At 39.4% G+C, this 18,365-nt stretch overlaps 1 protein-coding gene across 7 annotated transcripts in view; it reads right to left on the minus strand.

Annotated features, from left to right (window-relative positions):
- Nucleotides 1-18,365, minus strand: part of MYCBP2 (MYC binding protein 2) — a 354,939-nt gene that overhangs the window by 228,710 nt on the left and 107,864 nt on the right. For all 7 annotated transcript variants that reach the window (XM_074989094.1, XM_074989085.1, XM_074989075.1 and 4 more), the window contains exons 17-19: nucleotides 15,936-16,037; nucleotides 1,755-1,874; nucleotides 633-714 (exon numbers count right to left, since the gene is read on the minus strand). In XM_074989094.1, the coding sequence (XP_074845195.1) occupies nucleotides 633-714; nucleotides 1,755-1,874; nucleotides 15,936-16,037 (304 nt within the window). The remainder of the gene's footprint in view (nucleotides 1-632; nucleotides 715-1,754; nucleotides 1,875-15,935; nucleotides 16,038-18,365) is intronic.

Raw genomic sequence — 18,365 nt, forward strand, 5'->3', positions numbered from 1 at the left:
TCTATAGTCTTAACACATATGGAAAACTACAATGCAGGAAGAGAGTCTGCAGTAACTTTCAAAAATATTTCATCTTTCGGCTCAGACAATTTATAGAAATTTTCAGACAAAAGAAAAGGTTATATACTTTGAATTGTATTTTTCATAAACTAAAGTTGCTGAAGTGTGTCTGGGACTGAAATTCTTCTTAGCTGCAATCTGCTAGAAGGAAGGTACTGTTTGTTCTTATAAAATCTGATCCAAGTCCCATGCTGATTTTTTTAAGTAACTTGTAATACAGGGAAGCACTTCTTCCTTGAGTAAATTCCTGTAACTCATTTTTTTTCCCAAGACACAGCAAAACAACATTTAGACCTTGATGTGAACAGTTCTTTGAAGACTAAATGCTTTTAACTTTATCTAGGTGAGAATAAAATTGAAAACAGATAACACTGATTTTGCACATACTCAGGAGATAAACTTTGTTAAAAATCTTGGAAGTTAAGGAAGACCTGCCCTACTTACATTACTCCTGAATATTCTCCCTGTGTCACTTAAGGAGTGAGAATATATCTATTACATGCAATCCCATTCACAGATGCAGAAAGAAGTTCAACAGCACAAATATGTACTTAAATCCATATGCAACATACCTGGAATTAACATCACCATGCCCCAGCTGTCCATGCTGCCCATATCCAAATGTGTAAACATCACCATTCTCCATCAAAACCACTAAAAATAAAATGTTTTGTTTTCAGAATACTTTTTTCCTGACAATCTGAAGAACTTCATGCATCTCTGGTTTGATGTGTAATGATTTTCCCTCACTTTGGCTTTAAACTTATTAAGTTATTGATCCTGTAAATACTTGAATAAAATTAACTTTATGTCTGACAGCTCCAGTGAAGCCAGTCCCTGGTAAGAGAAAAGCTACTGAAATGTTTGACACTAATATTACATTTTTCACCTGTTAAACAACAAATTTTCAGAACTTTCTGATACAAACATGTTTTGTTTAACTACAACAGTCAAACTTTCATTTGAAAATAATAAAAAGCAGCAATCAGCACAAACTCAGAAAAGTTATTGCTGGATTAAATTACGGGTTAACTGACTGCCATAAACATCTACAGGTTGAACCTCTCTAATCTGGAACATCTGTCAGGCAACATCCATAATCTGTCATGATTTTAGTTAGTTGGATTACCACATATTACAGGTATGGCTGAGTGTCCCATAGTCCCATAAGTTTGTTTAAAGCCATCAGTCTCAGTGTTCTCTGCTTTTATTTAGCTATAATTAACTCCTAAATACCTTCCAAGATTCCAATAAGCAGTGCAAGTGTTAGTAATGTGTTAGATGATACTGGCTTCCTGTGTTCTGGCATTTTCTCTTGTCCAGCACCAGTCAGGTCCCCGAGTGTGCTGGACGAGAAAGGTTCAACCTGCATTACATTTGTTTGCCTATTAAGAACCTAGGCAAGTTGTTGTTCATCCTTTTGGGGAAAACAAATATTACCCCTCCATTAAAACCCACTTTTTCAAGGCCTATATTAGGGCTATATACTATATCAAGGCCCTCCATTCCCAAGATGTTCATAACTCAAGTTCTACTGCACCCCAAAAAGTCAGTGATTTGAGAATCACTGGGGTAAGTATTAACACACCTTTCCTTAGAAATAGCTGTTCATGGTAGTTATACAACCAGAACAACATATAATCATAATTTTTTTCAACAAATACATGCATTAAATAAAAGCTGTAGTTTTCTACCTGAATGATGAAACCCGCAACTGACTTGCACTGCCCGGAGTTCACAGTCAAAATGGACAGCTCCGGGTGGGTAAGTTGTGATTTTGCTGGCATCCTTCTCACCCCTTTCTCCACTTGCATCTACAAACATAATCTGCAGTTATATCCTTATTCTTTTCAAGAACAACATTTAAGACTAATAAACAATAAGCAAGACGGGAGAAGAAAACCTAATGAACAAGGTAACAGCAGCAACAAACATGCAATACAGCATCTAAACAGATCAAAATGAATATATTGGTAATAAAGCAGATTTTGAGCCATGATACACTGACATTCTATGTGCAAACAGAAACTGTTAATGCACAAGGTGATGAACTGGAGGGAAAAACTTATCTATTAACCTACTTAAATTCCGCACAATGAAAAAGTTAATTTAACTCAGCAAAACACAAACTAATATAATGTATGTGTTAAATACACAGAATTGTTGCATGAAAATTGTATTGAGCTTTCACTTCTTTAAGAAAAGAACAGTTGCGTACACAGTGATGTCAATTTACAAATAAATAAAACATTCCACCATTTGCTACTTATTATACAAGCACAATGGTGTGTATGGGGGTGAGAGAGATTTTACATGATCTTCAGTTGGTCATGTTCTTTCTGTTTTGCAAAATTATTAATGCAGTTCATCCCAAAAAACTGCTAGTAAACCCTTTGTCACCAAACTCATTGAAATTTGCTGAAGATACATTTGTTCAGAATTTGTTTGTTGGGGTTTTTTTTGTTTTGCTTTTTAATAATTAGCACTACTGCTTTCCATGTAAAAAAGGCTGCCCTAGGTATGATGTACAGAGTTAGAGGTGACAAAATAAACTGTATCTGTAAACTTCTAGAAGTGAACTAAAATACCTGTTCTATAATTCAGGGTGTCATTTTAAGATACCGTAAAACAGGCAATGAAGGTATATTTGCACGTGGAAATGAGCGAAGGAGCCTGCACAAATACAGGCAGGAAGTTAACAACAAAGGAAAACGGAATAAGCTCTTTGTCATTAAGCCAGCTTCTGAAGTGAAAAAAGCTGATCATGAAAACTCCATGGAAGAAAACTGAGTATAATCACTGTCCTTTAATTTGCTAGATTTGCCATTGCTGCTGGCCACAATAGCACCAGAGCATCCTGGTGCTGCTAACAAAAGGCCAGTACTATTACTGTTATGCCATGAAGACCTTCTCTCTCTCTCTCTCTCTCTCTCTCTCTCTCTCTCTCTCTCACACACACACACACTTTGACAGTTACTAGTACTGAAAAGCAAGAGAAAATTCACAGTGAGCTAGAAAATTACACCATCCACTTCATGATTATGACAACTGCTTTATTACCAAAAGTTGAAAGCCAAACTACTTGCCACAAGCTTTGAAAGCACGTCGCTATTTTTAATGTATGTCTTCTGTTACCTAAATGTAATTTTTTACTGAGTAATTAACATTTGTAAACCAGAAGTATCAAAAAAGCTTACTTATAGAAGACAAAGACCTTAAGAAAATATCAAGCACAAGTTTTGAATTAATGAATCTGTAATATATCATTATTACAACATTAATCAATATTTTAGCAACTGCAGCAAATAAGTTTATGATCTTGCACAATGCATAAGAAAAAGAAATGACAACTTATATGCCAGACCTGAATTACACGTCCCAAAGAAAAAATTAGAAAGTTGCGTCAATTTCTTTAGCTTTAGTCAAACAAACAAGACAGAAAAATAAGTGACATTAATCACTTTAACAAAAAGAAAAAACACAGCTAATGTAGGGTGTCAAACATTAGTATTTTTAAAGAAACAAAACATATAAAGTGTGTTTTCTTTCTCCTCAGGTTACAGAAGACTAACAAGGAAAGAGCAGAATAATTTTTGTGCATATCTCTGAAAACAAAGATTCAGTGGATGGAAGAAATGACTGGGAGGATTGGCATATGTTCCTCCTAGTCAGTAAGGAAGACCAAATACCTTTGTGCTTGTCCCGTTTATGCTTTAGCTGTGCTGGATGGGGTCTGATTCTGGCTAGAGCCTGCTCTCGCTGATTCATAAAAATAGGACCAGGAAATAGAAGGGGGCCTGAGGAGAAACATTTGCACATGCATAGGATAGCTGACAAAATGAAAACAGTGTGTTCAAATAAAAAATAAATCAAAGAGTGAAAAATGATTCTAATTCTACATTATTCTTGTACTTTACAAGGTTAAAAATAAGTTAATTTGATACTTCTTGAAGACCAGACCAAAATATTTGAACATGGAATAATCTTCTCATATAAGACACAGATTTTGCCTTGATTTATAAACATGTAAACTTACTAAAGCATATGGGATCACAGTAATCCCTCAAAATAGTGCGATTTTGAGTTGGGCTTAACTAGCATTAGTGCGAGTTAAGTGCAACTCAAAATCCTGATCCCCCAGCCCTAGCTCAACCCACCCTGGCCCTGTGCAGCACCGGATCAAACTGCCCCATGCGGCCCTAGCTCAACACACCCCTACCATCCGCACGCTGCCCCAGCTCCCAGCTCACCCCCCAACCCACACCTGGCTCCAGCTCCAGGACCACTCCCACCCTGCCACCTCCATGCCCAGCTCCAGCTCAATCCCCCATAGGGCCCAGCAGTTCTGACTCAACTCCACCCCCCAAACTCCCTTGCAGCCCTAACCCCACCCCCTAACCCCACCTCAGGCTTAACCCCTTGCCCACATCCCACTGCCCCAACCCACCGTCAGGTTTAACTCTCCTCAACTGCTGCCCCACTCCCCCCAAACCCAGGACTTACCTTTCAAAAGGAGCTCCAGGTGCTCCTGCTGCATCCCCGGCTGGAAAACAAGCATTCCGCCAGGGAAAAAAGCCACCCCATGACTTATGCAAAATTTGAGTTATGCAAGGTTGCATAGGACCGCAACCCTCGCCTAACTTGAGGGACTACTGTATACAAGTTCTTAGCTGAAAAAGAATTCAGCCCTAAATAGTTAGCACTCTCTCCTATCACTAAAAATATTATATGTACCTTGTGTTGCAGGCTATTCTATTATACTGCAAAGTATTCAGTTGGCACAAAATGTTTAAATATCACCATGTCAAAGCTAAAACAGAGAAAATTATAAGGTTGGTCACATTTCCTCATTTGAAATTCAGAAATTCTTGTATAATTATCAACTACCTACAGCCATTCTTTAGGGAGAAGCAGTAACCTAGAACTAGGTATTTCGGTGGTTTCTTATACTGACATATTAACAATGGAATGTTTCAAATCTTACAAATTATTTTATGAATGTTTCTTGCAAAGGACACAATTGGGAGAATATATTTACATCTGAAGTATTTATTTAAAAGATCCCAGGATTACAGTTTTAACTAGGTTTTCTCTGCAAAAATAAGTTACACTAAGGGCTTTTCCACACTAGCTCCCTACTTCGAAGGGAGCATGGTAAATAGGGTGTTGGGAGTTTATTAATGAAGTGCTGCGGTGCATGTGCACTTTGAAATTGCCAAGGGGGGAAGCTATTTAATGAAGTGCTGCACATGCACTGCAGCACTTCATTAATAAACTCTCAACACCCTACTTACCATGCTCTCTTTGAAGTAGGGAGCTAGCGTAGACAAGCCCTAAAAGTCTGATCCCGAGTCAGTAAGTCCCTCATCCCCCTCTGGGGCTGAGACAGAGAAGGATAAAAACCTAGAGGCAGAGATCTGTAGGGGAGATTTTGAGGGTCAAGTCTGCTGATGGAACATGTGAATGAGGTAATTTCTGGATTTTTTTCTAGACTCTGTTTTTAACCTCATAGCTTTTTGAAAAACACAATTATTAGAAGATCGGGATTGAAAAGTCAAGCACTCAAAAGTTAGGAAATGCCAGAATTGAGGTTGGACAACATTAATTGGATGGTAACAGAGAGGTAGCTGTGTTAGTCTGTACTCTGTGCAACACATTAACACATGGTATGAACAGTGACATCAATTACCTCACACATTACAAGGACTGTTTCCCTTCCTTTGATGCTCATAATTATCTCAGTCAGGACAATTAACATCCCCCCTCGGGACCCATCCCCCTGTGTCAGTTTTTATTGCTTTATTTTATTTTTTGGTCCTCTACTTATGTGAGTCTGTATTGGAAATGAGATTGATCTGATGAAGTGGGTCTGTCTCACAAAAGCTCATTACCAAATAAATTATTTTGTTAGTCTTTAAAGTGCCACATTTCTGCTGTTTTGATCTGCTTAATTGGATGGCTTATCTTGTGCATAAGCAGTGTCATACAGTCTTTAATTATTACATTATCAGTTTCTCCACAGGACTGCTGCCTCATTCTCTGCACATGATAAATCTGATCTAAGATGAATCATGGTTGCGTAGAAGTAAGAAGTAGTCCTGTGGCACCTTATAGACTGACTTATTTTGGAGCATAAACTTTTGTGGTCAAAGACCCGCTTCATTAGATGTTCGTCTGAATCTATAAGGTGCCACAGGACTACTACTTGTTTTTGAAGATACAGACTAAATTGGCTACCTCTCTGATGATTGTGCAGAAGGACGTTTAATTGGAGAGTTTCTGCCTCATCTTTTGCTAAACTATGTAGTCGAGGAGTCAGAGTATTGCAGCAAAAGAAGGGAGAATTTCATGATTACAGGCTCAACTACTACTCATATGGCAATCTGGATTCCACATTTGCCTCTGCCAAAGAGTTTCTACATAATATTAGGCAAGTTATTTAAAACCAAACGCTTTTCACAGATTTTTACTAATTATTTGTTCCTCATTTTAAGAATGCACAATTTGCGGTTAGCGTTTCCTGTAAGTTGAGTGCTAGGGTGGCCACCCAGAAGAGAGTCAAATGTCCACCCCACCCCCAGCTGATTAGCTGAGCAACCACAGCTAGCAGCATGTACTTCTAGTGCTGGTGAACATCCCTACGCCTTGGTGCACATAAAATTTACTCCAGACACACGCAGAAAAAAAATTAGAGGGAACAATGCTTGAGACTCTTGGGACTGTTTCACAAACATGTTGCAGATTAATAGCTACAAAATAAAGTCAATGGGAGCTGTGCCTTAAATGCACTAAGTGCAATATAAATATATTAATAAATCATATACTGTTTCTCCGAAGCTGGGCATCCAAAATAAGTGGACACCTTTCACCTTAATATTTGTGCTTTTAGTTCCTCACATATAAAAAGGACAATAGCCTCTCACCGCACAGAAGTGTTGTGAAATTAAATAAATTAGTGTTTGAGAAGCTGTCAAATATTCTGATGAGCACCACAGAAAATCCCATGGGGGAAAAAGATCAAAAGAGCTATCAGCAATTGGACTTCTGATATCGTGAACGCCAGCGAAAATTATGTAGGATTAGATACTATAAGTTCAAAGAACACATTAAAGTTCAAAGAACACATTTATACAAGGTACAAGTCTTTAAGGCACCAGGACCTTATGAAATACATCTTAGACTAAGCAGCTAACTGAGGAGGTATCTCACCTATTAACAATTATTTTTCAAATGTCATAAAGGATGGAAGAGTTTCCACAGGACTGGAAAAGGGCAAATATAATGCCCATCTATAAAAAGGGAAATAAGGACCACTGAGGAAACCACAAACAAGTCAGCTTAACTTCAACACCTGGAAAGATAATGGAGCAAACAAATTAGCAATCAATTTGAAGAAACCTAGAAATAGCTTTGACAGGATAACAAGCCTTGTACGCAGGGGAAAATGGTAGCTGTGGTATTTCTTGACCTTAGTAAAGTTTTTGATACTCTTTCGCATGACCATCTGATAAACAAACTAGGGAAACACAACCTAGATAGAGCTATTATAAGCTGGGTGCAAAATTCATTGGTAACTACATTCTGGGAATGGTTCACTGTCAAGCTGAAAGTGTTTATCAAGTATGTATCTGCAAAAATCAGTTTTGGTTCCAGTTCTGTTCAATAGCTTCATTAATGATTTAGATACTGGCATAGAAAGTACACTTATAAAGTTTGTGGCTGATATCAAGCTTGGAGGAGTTGCAAGTTCTCTAGCAGATAAGATTAAAATTCAAAATGATCTGTACAAACTGGAGAAAAGACACAAAGTCAATAGTGTGACATTCAATAAGGACAAAGGCAAAGTTATCCAATTAGTAAGGAACAATCAGTGGCACATATAGAAAATGAGAAAGACCTGCCTAGGAGGGTGTACTGCAGAAAGGGATCTGTGGGGTCATAGAGGATCACAAGCTAAACATTAGTTAACAATGTAACATAGTTGCAGAAAAAACAAGCATCATTCTGGGATGCATTAGCAAGAGTGTCATAAGCAAGAGCAAAAGTAATTATTCTACTCTGGTCAACAATGATCAGGTCTTAACGAGAGTATTGTGTCCCATTCTGGATGACACAATTCAATAAAGAGGTACAAACTGAAGAAAGTCTGGAGAAGAGCAACAAAAAATATTAAAGGGCCTGTGAAAGAACATTTTTAAAAGTGGGTTTCATCTGGAGAGAAGACAGAAGTGATGTAACATTTTTCAAGCACATAAAAGGTAATCAGAAGAAAGAGGCAGAGAAATTTGTCTCAGTCTCTGATAAGAAAAGCAGCAGTGGGATAAACTGCCGCAATAATGGGTTAGGCTGGACATTAGAAAAGGCTTCCTGTCAACATGGTTAAGTAGTAGAATAAATTGCCCAAGGAGATTGTGGAATCTCCATCAATGAAGAATTTCAAAAGTCACTTATACAAAGAACTGTCAGTGATAGTCTAGTTAACACTTAATCTTGACACGAGCGGACAGGGTTGGACAAGATGACCTATTGATCTTGCTTCTAATACAACTATTCTATGATTATATAATCATTCCATATTCTTAGCAGGGTTTGACTAGCACGGCGTATATAAGCCCTGGATCAACACACAAACAATGCGGAGAAAATAAAATATCAAATAGCTGCTCACTCAATCTCAGTGAACGAGCACTGGCCACTCTGTTTACTGTATGAAGCAGCTACCTGATCCCATCCAGACCCACCCTCAAGAGCTTTGAAAGTAACCTGGGGTACTACCTTGGGTGCCTCTGCCCATGACAGTGCCTGGTACAGCATTGGTGTCACTGTCAGCAGGACACCTAGGAGTCCTATGGTGCCACCACTTTAGAAGCTCCTTTCTGATCCCACCCAATGCCATACCTCATGAGCACTCCTGCCCCATCTCAGTCCACCATACAAATTCCATACTCAGATGGGGCCCTCAGGCTATGAAGTTTGCCTACCCATGCTCTCTAAGCAAACCAATTTCTACATTTAAATTACACTAAGCACCAATTTTGTATCACAGTGAGGGTAATCTAAGGGTTCCTGGGTCAAACACACGGCTAAGTACTAAACTTAAAAGTAAACAAGGAGCATTTACTCTTACTGTACCTTACAATGCACCAATTTCTATACATTTTAATTACTTTTTAGGAATCAAATTTAAATAAGTGTCGGGGGTAGCATTTATCGGAGGGGTAGCCATGTTAGTCTGGATCTGTAACAGCAACGAATGGTCCTGTGGCACCTTACAGACTAACAGAAAAGTTCTGAGCATGAGCTTTCATGAGCACAGACTCACTTCATCCGATGCTGGTCTTGGAAATCTGCAGGGGGTAGCATTGTTAGTCTGCATCCACAAAAACAACGAGAAGTCCTGTGGAAACTTATAGGTTAACAGATCTATTGGAAAATAAATTTAGTGGGCAAAGACCCACTTCATCAGATGTGTCTGACAAAGTGGGTCTTTGCCCACAAAAGTTTATTCTCCAATAAATCTGTTAGTCTATAAGGGCCCACAGGATTTTTTGTTATGAATTTAAATAAGTTTCCCTCACTCTTGCAAGAAATAACAGAACAATCTTTGAACTGAAAATATTCTGGCTGAAAATGCCAGACTTCCTTCAATAAAATATTACTATAACCCCAAACATGAACTTTAAAAAATTCAGTGGAACAACTGTAAAAACTAAACTCAGGTAAAACAATGTGAATGGAATCTTGCTGCACCATAAGTCCTGGGACAGTACCTTTGACTACTTTATTGCCTGTTTTCCTGCCAGAAAGGCTACGTCTACACTAGCCCCAAACTTCGAAATGGCCACGCAAATGGCCATTTCGAAGTTTACTAATGAAGCGCTGAAATGCATATGAGCTCATGGGACTAAGGGGACTTCAAAGTAGGCGGGGTCCTTTCGAAAAGGAGCCCCGTCGGGACGAGCCGCGCGGCGGCGAGGCGCATCAATTTCGAAGTGCTGCGGCCGCCCGCATGCTAATGAAGCGCTGAATATGCATTTCAGCACTTCATTAGTAAACTTAGAAATGGGCATTTGCGTAGCCATTTCGAAGTTTGGGGCTAGTGTAGACACAGCCAAAGTGTCAGTCTGACAAAGATCAGAATAACAACTTAAGACTGGCTTTGCCTCAGACTCTGAGTACTTAGAGAAGGTTGATGTCGATCCCCACTATCGCCAGTCAAGGCAAATTAGGAGAACTGAAGCTGAGACATTAACCACCACCATCACCAAGATCTGAGGAGATCACCACAGACACTTAGTCCACTGGGCATCACTATGGAGATGCAACCTGGACAGTGAGACAACTGAATCCTCAAAACCACCAACCCATGCTACTGATGTAACGTTACAAGTATCTGACTGGCACTGCATTTACACAAGAATCCGTAGGTAGGAACACACACGAACAAATTACATAAATCATCTCTCAGCCACTCATAAGCCATTAATAGAGAGGCTTCAGCCCTCGCCAACAGACTCCCAGCCCAGCACCCCATAACTGCGCTATCTTGTACTGGTCAGAAACCTGGTTGGTGTAAGCTCGTTACCTAGTTTACCATTTCTTTAGCGGAACCTGGACATACACCAGACTTTGTAATCTGAGCTGAGATTCTCTTAGCACAGACGCCTGTAACTGAAAGAGCAACAGGAGCCATTTTTTCAAATTCAGTTATAAAATCAGTACTTCAAGAGCCCCAATGCATGTGGATACGAGACAGTCCTTAAATAACTTCAAACTGTACTTTTTGTCACTCTTATTTTAAGAGCAGTGCATGCACGCGATTTGTACCAGTTAGAAAGTTAAGGTACCCCCACCTCCAGGCTTTAACTGCCTCAACCCCCAGATCGACCCCCAAACTTTACCCGTATAAGACAAACCGCCCCCATCTCTAGGTTTAACCACTCTCAGCCCCACCCCCCACCATCCCCAGGTTTAACACCTCTCAGCCTGAAACCCACCCTGCAATCCCCAGGATTAACCTGCCTGCCAATGAGCTCCACACTCCATCATTGATCTTCCATGCTGCCACCACCCCTACATGCCCCAGCTCTCCTGCAGGGTGACTTCCCCCATGTGCAACACAGGCAGCTCCCTTGACTTGCCAGCTTTCTCTTCCAGGGCTCCCTGCCGCAGCTGACTGCTCAGTGTCTCTGGAGGCTAACACCACTTGAACAAAAAAAAAAAAAAAAAGCTAAATTCAGTTGGTTTAACAGTTGGCACCTGAATTTAGTTTTTTTGCTTAATCGGCAGCAGCCGCTAGAGCCACAAGAGGAGTCAGCGGTGGCAGTGCCCAGAATCACAGGTTGCCAAATCCTGTCTTATCCCTTCAAACAAAACCCTACTGGTTTAGTTAAAATATACTGTAGATTTTACATGATTACAAGTAGCAAAGACAAAGAACAGAGCTGGTTATCTCAGAAACAAAACAGAAATAGTGCTTAAAATCTAACAAACAACTTCTCAAGGTTGGAATCAAGCAATGTCTCAACCTCACAGAATACACAAGCAGGTGACAGTTCCTCACTTTCCAGACTGGGACCAAATTTCCCAAGTTCAAAATTGTCTCCTTGCAGGTGCTCTTCCAGCTGCTGAGATGGTGGGGGATGAGGGAGAAAGACCAAATGACAATGACTCTCTCTCATATACTCTTCCAGACGCAAATTTCCTTGCTGTCATATTTGCTAGCCCACCCCACCAGTCTTCATCCCTTCTGAGAGAAGACTACAGAGTAGCATATTGTGCGTCAATGACCCATTAACCACCATCTGATCAGTGACGGTTGCTCCTCTGTTGTAACTGAAAGGCAGACCATGAGTGTTCCCAACAGCACAAAATACATATTTGACTATCTCATAATACTTCATAACTTCACATACTATGATGCAACATCCAACCTAACAGTACTTTAATGTTTAACAGCTCAAAACTTTTAAAATGATCCCTTGGATGGCACACTTTGTACAAAAACATACCATAATTATATGACAACAGTGAATATGGCAGTGAAGGCTGCTACTTAAACAGTCACAAGATGACAGAAAAGTCAGTCCTAACAGGGCATCTGCTGAATCCTGTGTGATTGCATAATCCTTGGTGAGTGTATTGGCTGATACCCAGGTTGCTGCTTTACAAACGTCCCTGGTTGCTATAATGTGTAATAAAGCTATAGGAGTTGGAAAGCATTCTTGTTTTGAGCATTCTAGTCCCTAGCAGCATTTGTAAACCATGCTCATAATGGCAAAGGTTAATACAACTGGAAATCTATTTAAAATTTTTTTTAGATATAGCTGATCCCTTTGATCTTTCTGCAAGAGAATGGAATAATATTGGTGAATTTCTGAAAATTTGGGTTCATTCAATATGGAAGGCTAGCACCCTTCTAGCATGTGGAATATGCCCTCTCATTTATTCCCATGTGGCTTGGGAAAGAAATATGGAATGGGAAAATGTAAGTAAGTAAAATAAGTAAGGTATCTGAGGTAGGAACTTTAGATGTGGTCTTAACATAACTACCTTCAAAGAAGACTGTACAGAAATGTGCCCCATGAGAAGCTCTATTTCCTCCACTTGTCTAGTGGATATGATGGTCACAAGAAAGGCCATTTTCATGGACAGATGTATGAATGACCAGGTCAAACAAGAGACCACTGACACACTGAAGCAGTAGGCTGAGGTCCCAAGGTGGAGTAGGATCTCAAACTTCAGTAGGCTTGGGAGGCAATGGCAAATGATTAGGTCCTGCTTGCACATCCAAGGGGTGAAATGTGATCTGTGATGGAATCAGTATGCAGCAGTGGAGATTCTGGTGTGTCAGACACTTGGCTCTGGAGAATCTAAATTTCAGCAGTACCAGTATCCAAAGTATCATGGAAGTCACTTGCATCAGCATTATGGGAGAGATTTGCATCAGTGCCATTTTAGATTATGTTGTCAGTGCTGGGATAACACTGTTCTGGAGAACATAAATCAGGATGTGACATAGATTATGTCAGTGACCACGTACTTGGTGCCACATGACTAGTTGATACTGCTGGTAACATCTTTGAGGCTTCAATGTTTTCTTTACCCTATTATCTTGCAATGCGGTTTTGTTCAGTCCTATGCTTGCGGGTCCTTAAGCTTCCTGGTGACAACATTACCAGAGGCCTCGGGGTGTCACAGGTCACACACCTGTCGGTACCTAAATTAATGATTTCATATGGACCTTGTTTTTGGTGACTCCTTATTAGATTAACTTAAAGTGTGCTTTTAGCATCCTTTCACGAAGAATCTGTTAGTTTTCTCTTGATAACTACCAGGGAGTATAGAGTTGCTGATGCTGACACCAACAGTAACCACTGTCCAATCAGGGCCCCAGAACTAGGATCTGAAACTGAGCTTCCCAATGTTCTGCATCTTAATTTCAGCTCATGATTCTTCTGATTCTGTGCCTTAAGTTTAAGGCAATACATATACTTCTGGGGAACTTGTGCCTCTTCCAGGCAAAAAAATGGAAATGCAGGGCCCATCACGGGGGGGGGGGGGTCCCCAGGAAGCAGAGGCCCAAGGTGAACTTGAGAAATCTGGGAATAACCCCTTTCACAGGGATCACTACCCTGAAGGGAAGAAATGCAAAAAACTACTATTCTAATCAAAGGGGCAATAATAACGAAGACAACTTTAACAAAAAAGCAAAAAGGAAAGAACAGAATCAACTATGAATGACCAAAATCCTAACTGAAACACTATGAAAAATGAGAACAAAGACACGAAGAACTCGTTAGAAAGGGCTGTACTAGGGATGCCATCTCAGGCCAAGGGCAACTGGGAAAAGGAACAAAGGGCAGCTTGACTGCAGAGTGCTTTAGACCTCCAAACAAAGTGCAAGAAGGAAGGAATGCATGTGTGGCCCAAATGGGCAGTACTACTGAAAGTCTCAGATCCTAGACACAAGGATGTGTATACATTTAGGCTGGTGCAGTCACAGGAACAGTACTTGAAGACCTTCATAGTTGCCGCCATCATATTCCCATTTTTGGCACACGCACTAAATGAACACTTTCTGATGAGTAAGATTTTGGGAAGGAAATACTTGTACTTCTCCTCACAATATCTTCATAGCTCCCTTTGCTCAGGTTGCATCAAATACCTATCTGACAACAGCTCTGCAGCCTTATCCAGAGAGTTATCAGTAACAGCTGCACAACAGAGGAGCCTATTCTTTCATAAATCAAAGACTACAAACATTTTTGTAGCCAGTGATGTCGCACTGAACACCACAGTTCTAGTGTTCTGAGTGTGACCGTGTGCCTCTGAGGTGAAACTCATAGCAGAACTAGTCTAATTGCCTAATCAAAGGCCCAGATCTATTTTCTCAGCTGATTTCCCTCCTACACCCATCTCTACAGGCTTCAAGAAATCCAAATTCTCAAAGCAATTCTATTCACTGGACTACCAGACAGTAGTACTACTGAATTTTGACAGCCTTTTCTACATTATAAAATTGCACTGGTATATTAATTTTAAAAAAGCTATCAAGTTCATTTAGTGCAATCCCCTCCTGAAGAGACACTAACATACTTAATCCTTTCTTTAATGACTTTAACTTGCTTTAATGATAGCTGTTTAACTTAATCATATAAGCTATAGATAAGGCAATGGAAGTGTGTCTAATTTCCTTTACACCAATTTAACTCAGTAGTTTTTTAAAAACAAATTTACTAAATCAGCACACTTCTCTGACGTAGATCTCCTTATCCACCACTTGGCTCATGACAAGAGACCTGCAAAATAAGGTAGATCCACTAACTCAAAGAAGTCATCCTTTGTTCTCCACTTCAAACATAAGAGAAAAAAGCCCATTTCTTCTTTGGATAGGAAGCTACTACAAACACCCACTAACTTTAACACTTAAAAAAAGGAAGAAAATGAGTGACTTCTCACATCTATGCTAATAAAACACATACCCAAAAAATCCTTCCAAGCATTGACTGGCTTGCAGTCTGGAAAATGTTAGCACAATGTAAGTATTAACATAATAGAGATTCAGTGTCTCTCAAAACAGATGTATTGTATACCAGAGAAAATGTCATATCCACTCCAGATAGCAGAACAAAAGTTTAAGCAAATTTCCTCTTGCTAATATCATGAGTTTAACAAATATGTTGGCACATTTGGCACCTGCAACTACATGCTGAATTGCACCAGCCTAAAAAAAACTTCTCATTTTCAATTAAATCACTCATCACAGTATACCCTAAGTATTTTAAAGATGTATATCAAAAAATTGTCAAATGACAAGTTGCAATAAGTCCTGATGTACATAAGATACTGTCTTCATGTATTCTTTTAAAAACACAATTTTTAAGAACTTACTTGTTTATTAAAACAGAGAAGAACAGTGAAAACAAAAGGAAAACCCACAGAAGTTTGTCCTATATGAACTGAGTCCAAAAACTCAAACACACCTACAGGGGTCAAGAGTATTAGGCAGGCTTCTGGCTCCTTCTGCTTTCTCTCCCCGTTTATTATATTGGAACTGGATTAGTGTCCACATTACTAAGTTTTTTTTCGAATGGTAGAAGATAAAAGATGAAAATGGAATGTCTAAAAAGCTATTTAAGACTAACATTCAAGATTAATATTTTAATTTTGATAAACAGATTTTTACCAATATATACATTTTTTCATAATTTACCATATGTCTAAAACTCAGACTAACCTAGCATGAATTGTATTTCATGTTTGGCAGATTTTAAATGGAAAAAACACCCATTTCAGAATGCTCAAGCCATTTTTAGAAAAGGTGTGCATTTATCCTTATTTTTGCCTTACCTCAGTAACAAATAGTCTCTTACCTCTCCCTTCCTCTAATCTATGTCTCCTGTTTACACGCTGCCGCTTCTCCTCTTGCCGTAGCTGAAGGTGCTCTTCAATGTTAACACCAGCAACAGGAACGGCTATATCAATTAATAAAAAATTACAAAATTTATGCTTAAAAATTATCATCAATGTGAAGAAACCTAGTATCAGCTAAGAAGCTCAAAGCCAAGGTCTGATATATTTTGTCCTTTATGTATGCCTGTTGAAGTGTTTTGGAACAAAGGGAAGGAGGCATTATAACTATTTCTAAATAGACTATCAGCCTCAATTTGAGATTTCCTTACTTTCATAAGTCTGTCACAATTTTAATATTCAATTGTTTTTTTTCTTCCTGACTATCATATAAATACATTTTAAAGTTTGTTAAAACATTTTGATGGGTATTTTTTAATTTTCTGCCCACATTTTCAGTAAATATAACACCAGAAAATCTATGCTAATAAAACATATACCCAAAAAATCCTTCCAAGCATTGACTGGCTTGCAGTCTGGAAAATGTTAGCACAATGTAAGTATTAACATAATACAGATTCAGTGTCTCTCAAAACAGATGTATTGTATACCTGAGAAAACATCATATCCACTCCAGATAGCAGAACAAAAGTTTAAGCAAATTTCCTCTTACTAATATGTTGAGTTTAACAGTAAATATATTTTTCAGCAAATATAACACCAGTTGACAAGTTATATTTAAAACAATACTGATCTATAATCTTTTCTTTAAGTACAGCACGATAGCAAAATGAAAATGAATACCACTGTACATTTCAATTAGCTCATTTTAGAAATAGCTGTGTAATTTTTATTAATTCAGTTTATTTTTATACACAGACACAGGCCCACACACATACATATGACCATTTTAATATCAGTATGTTTCTGTTGCCCTGTGCCTGCAGTTAAGTTTGCATCATTTTTTCCATTAAAAAGCCATATTTTCAATTTGATACAAGTTGGTATTAAATTGATCAACATGCCAAAATACATCAAAGCATCCGTTCCAAAGGTGAACGAACTCAGGGCAGACAGCAAGATACCAGCCTGTATAATTGACTATGTTGGGACAAGAGGAAAGAGAGAAAGGCCTGCTATGAAAGACAGATTGCTCTGAATTCCAGGATGCTTACGTGCATCCTGACTTCTTGAGATGACCAGAAGACCACCCTAGTTTGTGTGACAGTTTAAGTAAGTGGGTTCTCCCACCCACAAGGGATGCAACCATCATGATGGTGTCTTGAAGGGTCAAGGAGGTACTGACCATGATCATGAGAGGGTCAGTCTACCATGAGAAGAAAGCCAGAACCATCTTTTGAAGAACTGTGGCATCTAAATGATCGCTGCATGGTCTGTAGACTGAGAGGAGCCACAGCTGTAGGGAACACATAGAAAGGTGAGCAGTATCACCACAGTACAAGTCATCACATGTCTAAGAAGCTAAAAAGAGATGTTAGCTAGCAGTGAGTGGGTTGTGGCACGAGCATGCAATTATGGTCATCTGCATGATGAAGTGCCAGAAGGAAGGCTTGTGTCACAACAGAGTCTGTCACATTCCAATAAAACTTATCATCCGCACAGGGACAAACTCTGATTTTTCACTGACATAAATCCCGAGAGAGGTGAGGAAAGCTCAAAGAGCAAGGGTGATTGATATGAGGTCCTGTTGCAGCAGTACGAGAAGGCAGTTGTCCAGATCGGGGAAGATGCAGGAGCTGATACAACACTGAGGACTTTCATGAAGACTTACAAACCTATCACTATTCCAAAGGGAAGGACTTAGAATTTGTAATGCTGGTGTCCTACCCAGAAGCAGAGAAATTTCAGGTGGATTAAGCGAATGGCTCCTTGGAAAACAGCATGTTCCTTAATGAGCACTGTGAACCAGATTCCCTTGACAAGGGAAGAGATAATCAATGCCATTGCCATGATAAGGAATCTGGATTTCCTGATAGAGATGTTGAGTATTTCAAAGTCCAAAATGGAACAGCACCTTCCACACATCTTTGGGATGAAAAAGTATTTTTAATAAAGTCCTGTGCCCTGTAATGAGGAGAGACAGGCGCTATGGAGCCACTGAGGAGGAGAAAATTGGTCTCTTACTGAAGGATACACAGGTGGGAGGGTTTCTTGGAGAAATACAGGTTAGAGGGAAATGAGAAAGAAAGGACAAGAATTCTGTTGAATATTCCGATGGATAATCTGCAGTAACCAGGTGTCTGAGGGGCTCTTGCACCAATGCTGGAAAAATAGATTAAGAACAACTACAACGATTAGATAGGGCACCACAGGAGGCATCAGGAGAGATTTGTAATTCCCACCCAGCACATCAAAACTATTGGTTTGATTGCTACTGGGACAGGTTGATGAGCTGATGCGGCGGAAGCAGAGAAGTGCTGTAATTGTGAGTG

The sequence above is a fragment of the Carettochelys insculpta genome, chromosome 1 (genome assembly GCF_033958435.1).
Source record: "Carettochelys insculpta isolate YL-2023 chromosome 1, ASM3395843v1, whole genome shotgun sequence".
Classification (NCBI taxonomy): domain Eukaryota; kingdom Metazoa; phylum Chordata; order Testudines; family Carettochelyidae; genus Carettochelys; species Carettochelys insculpta.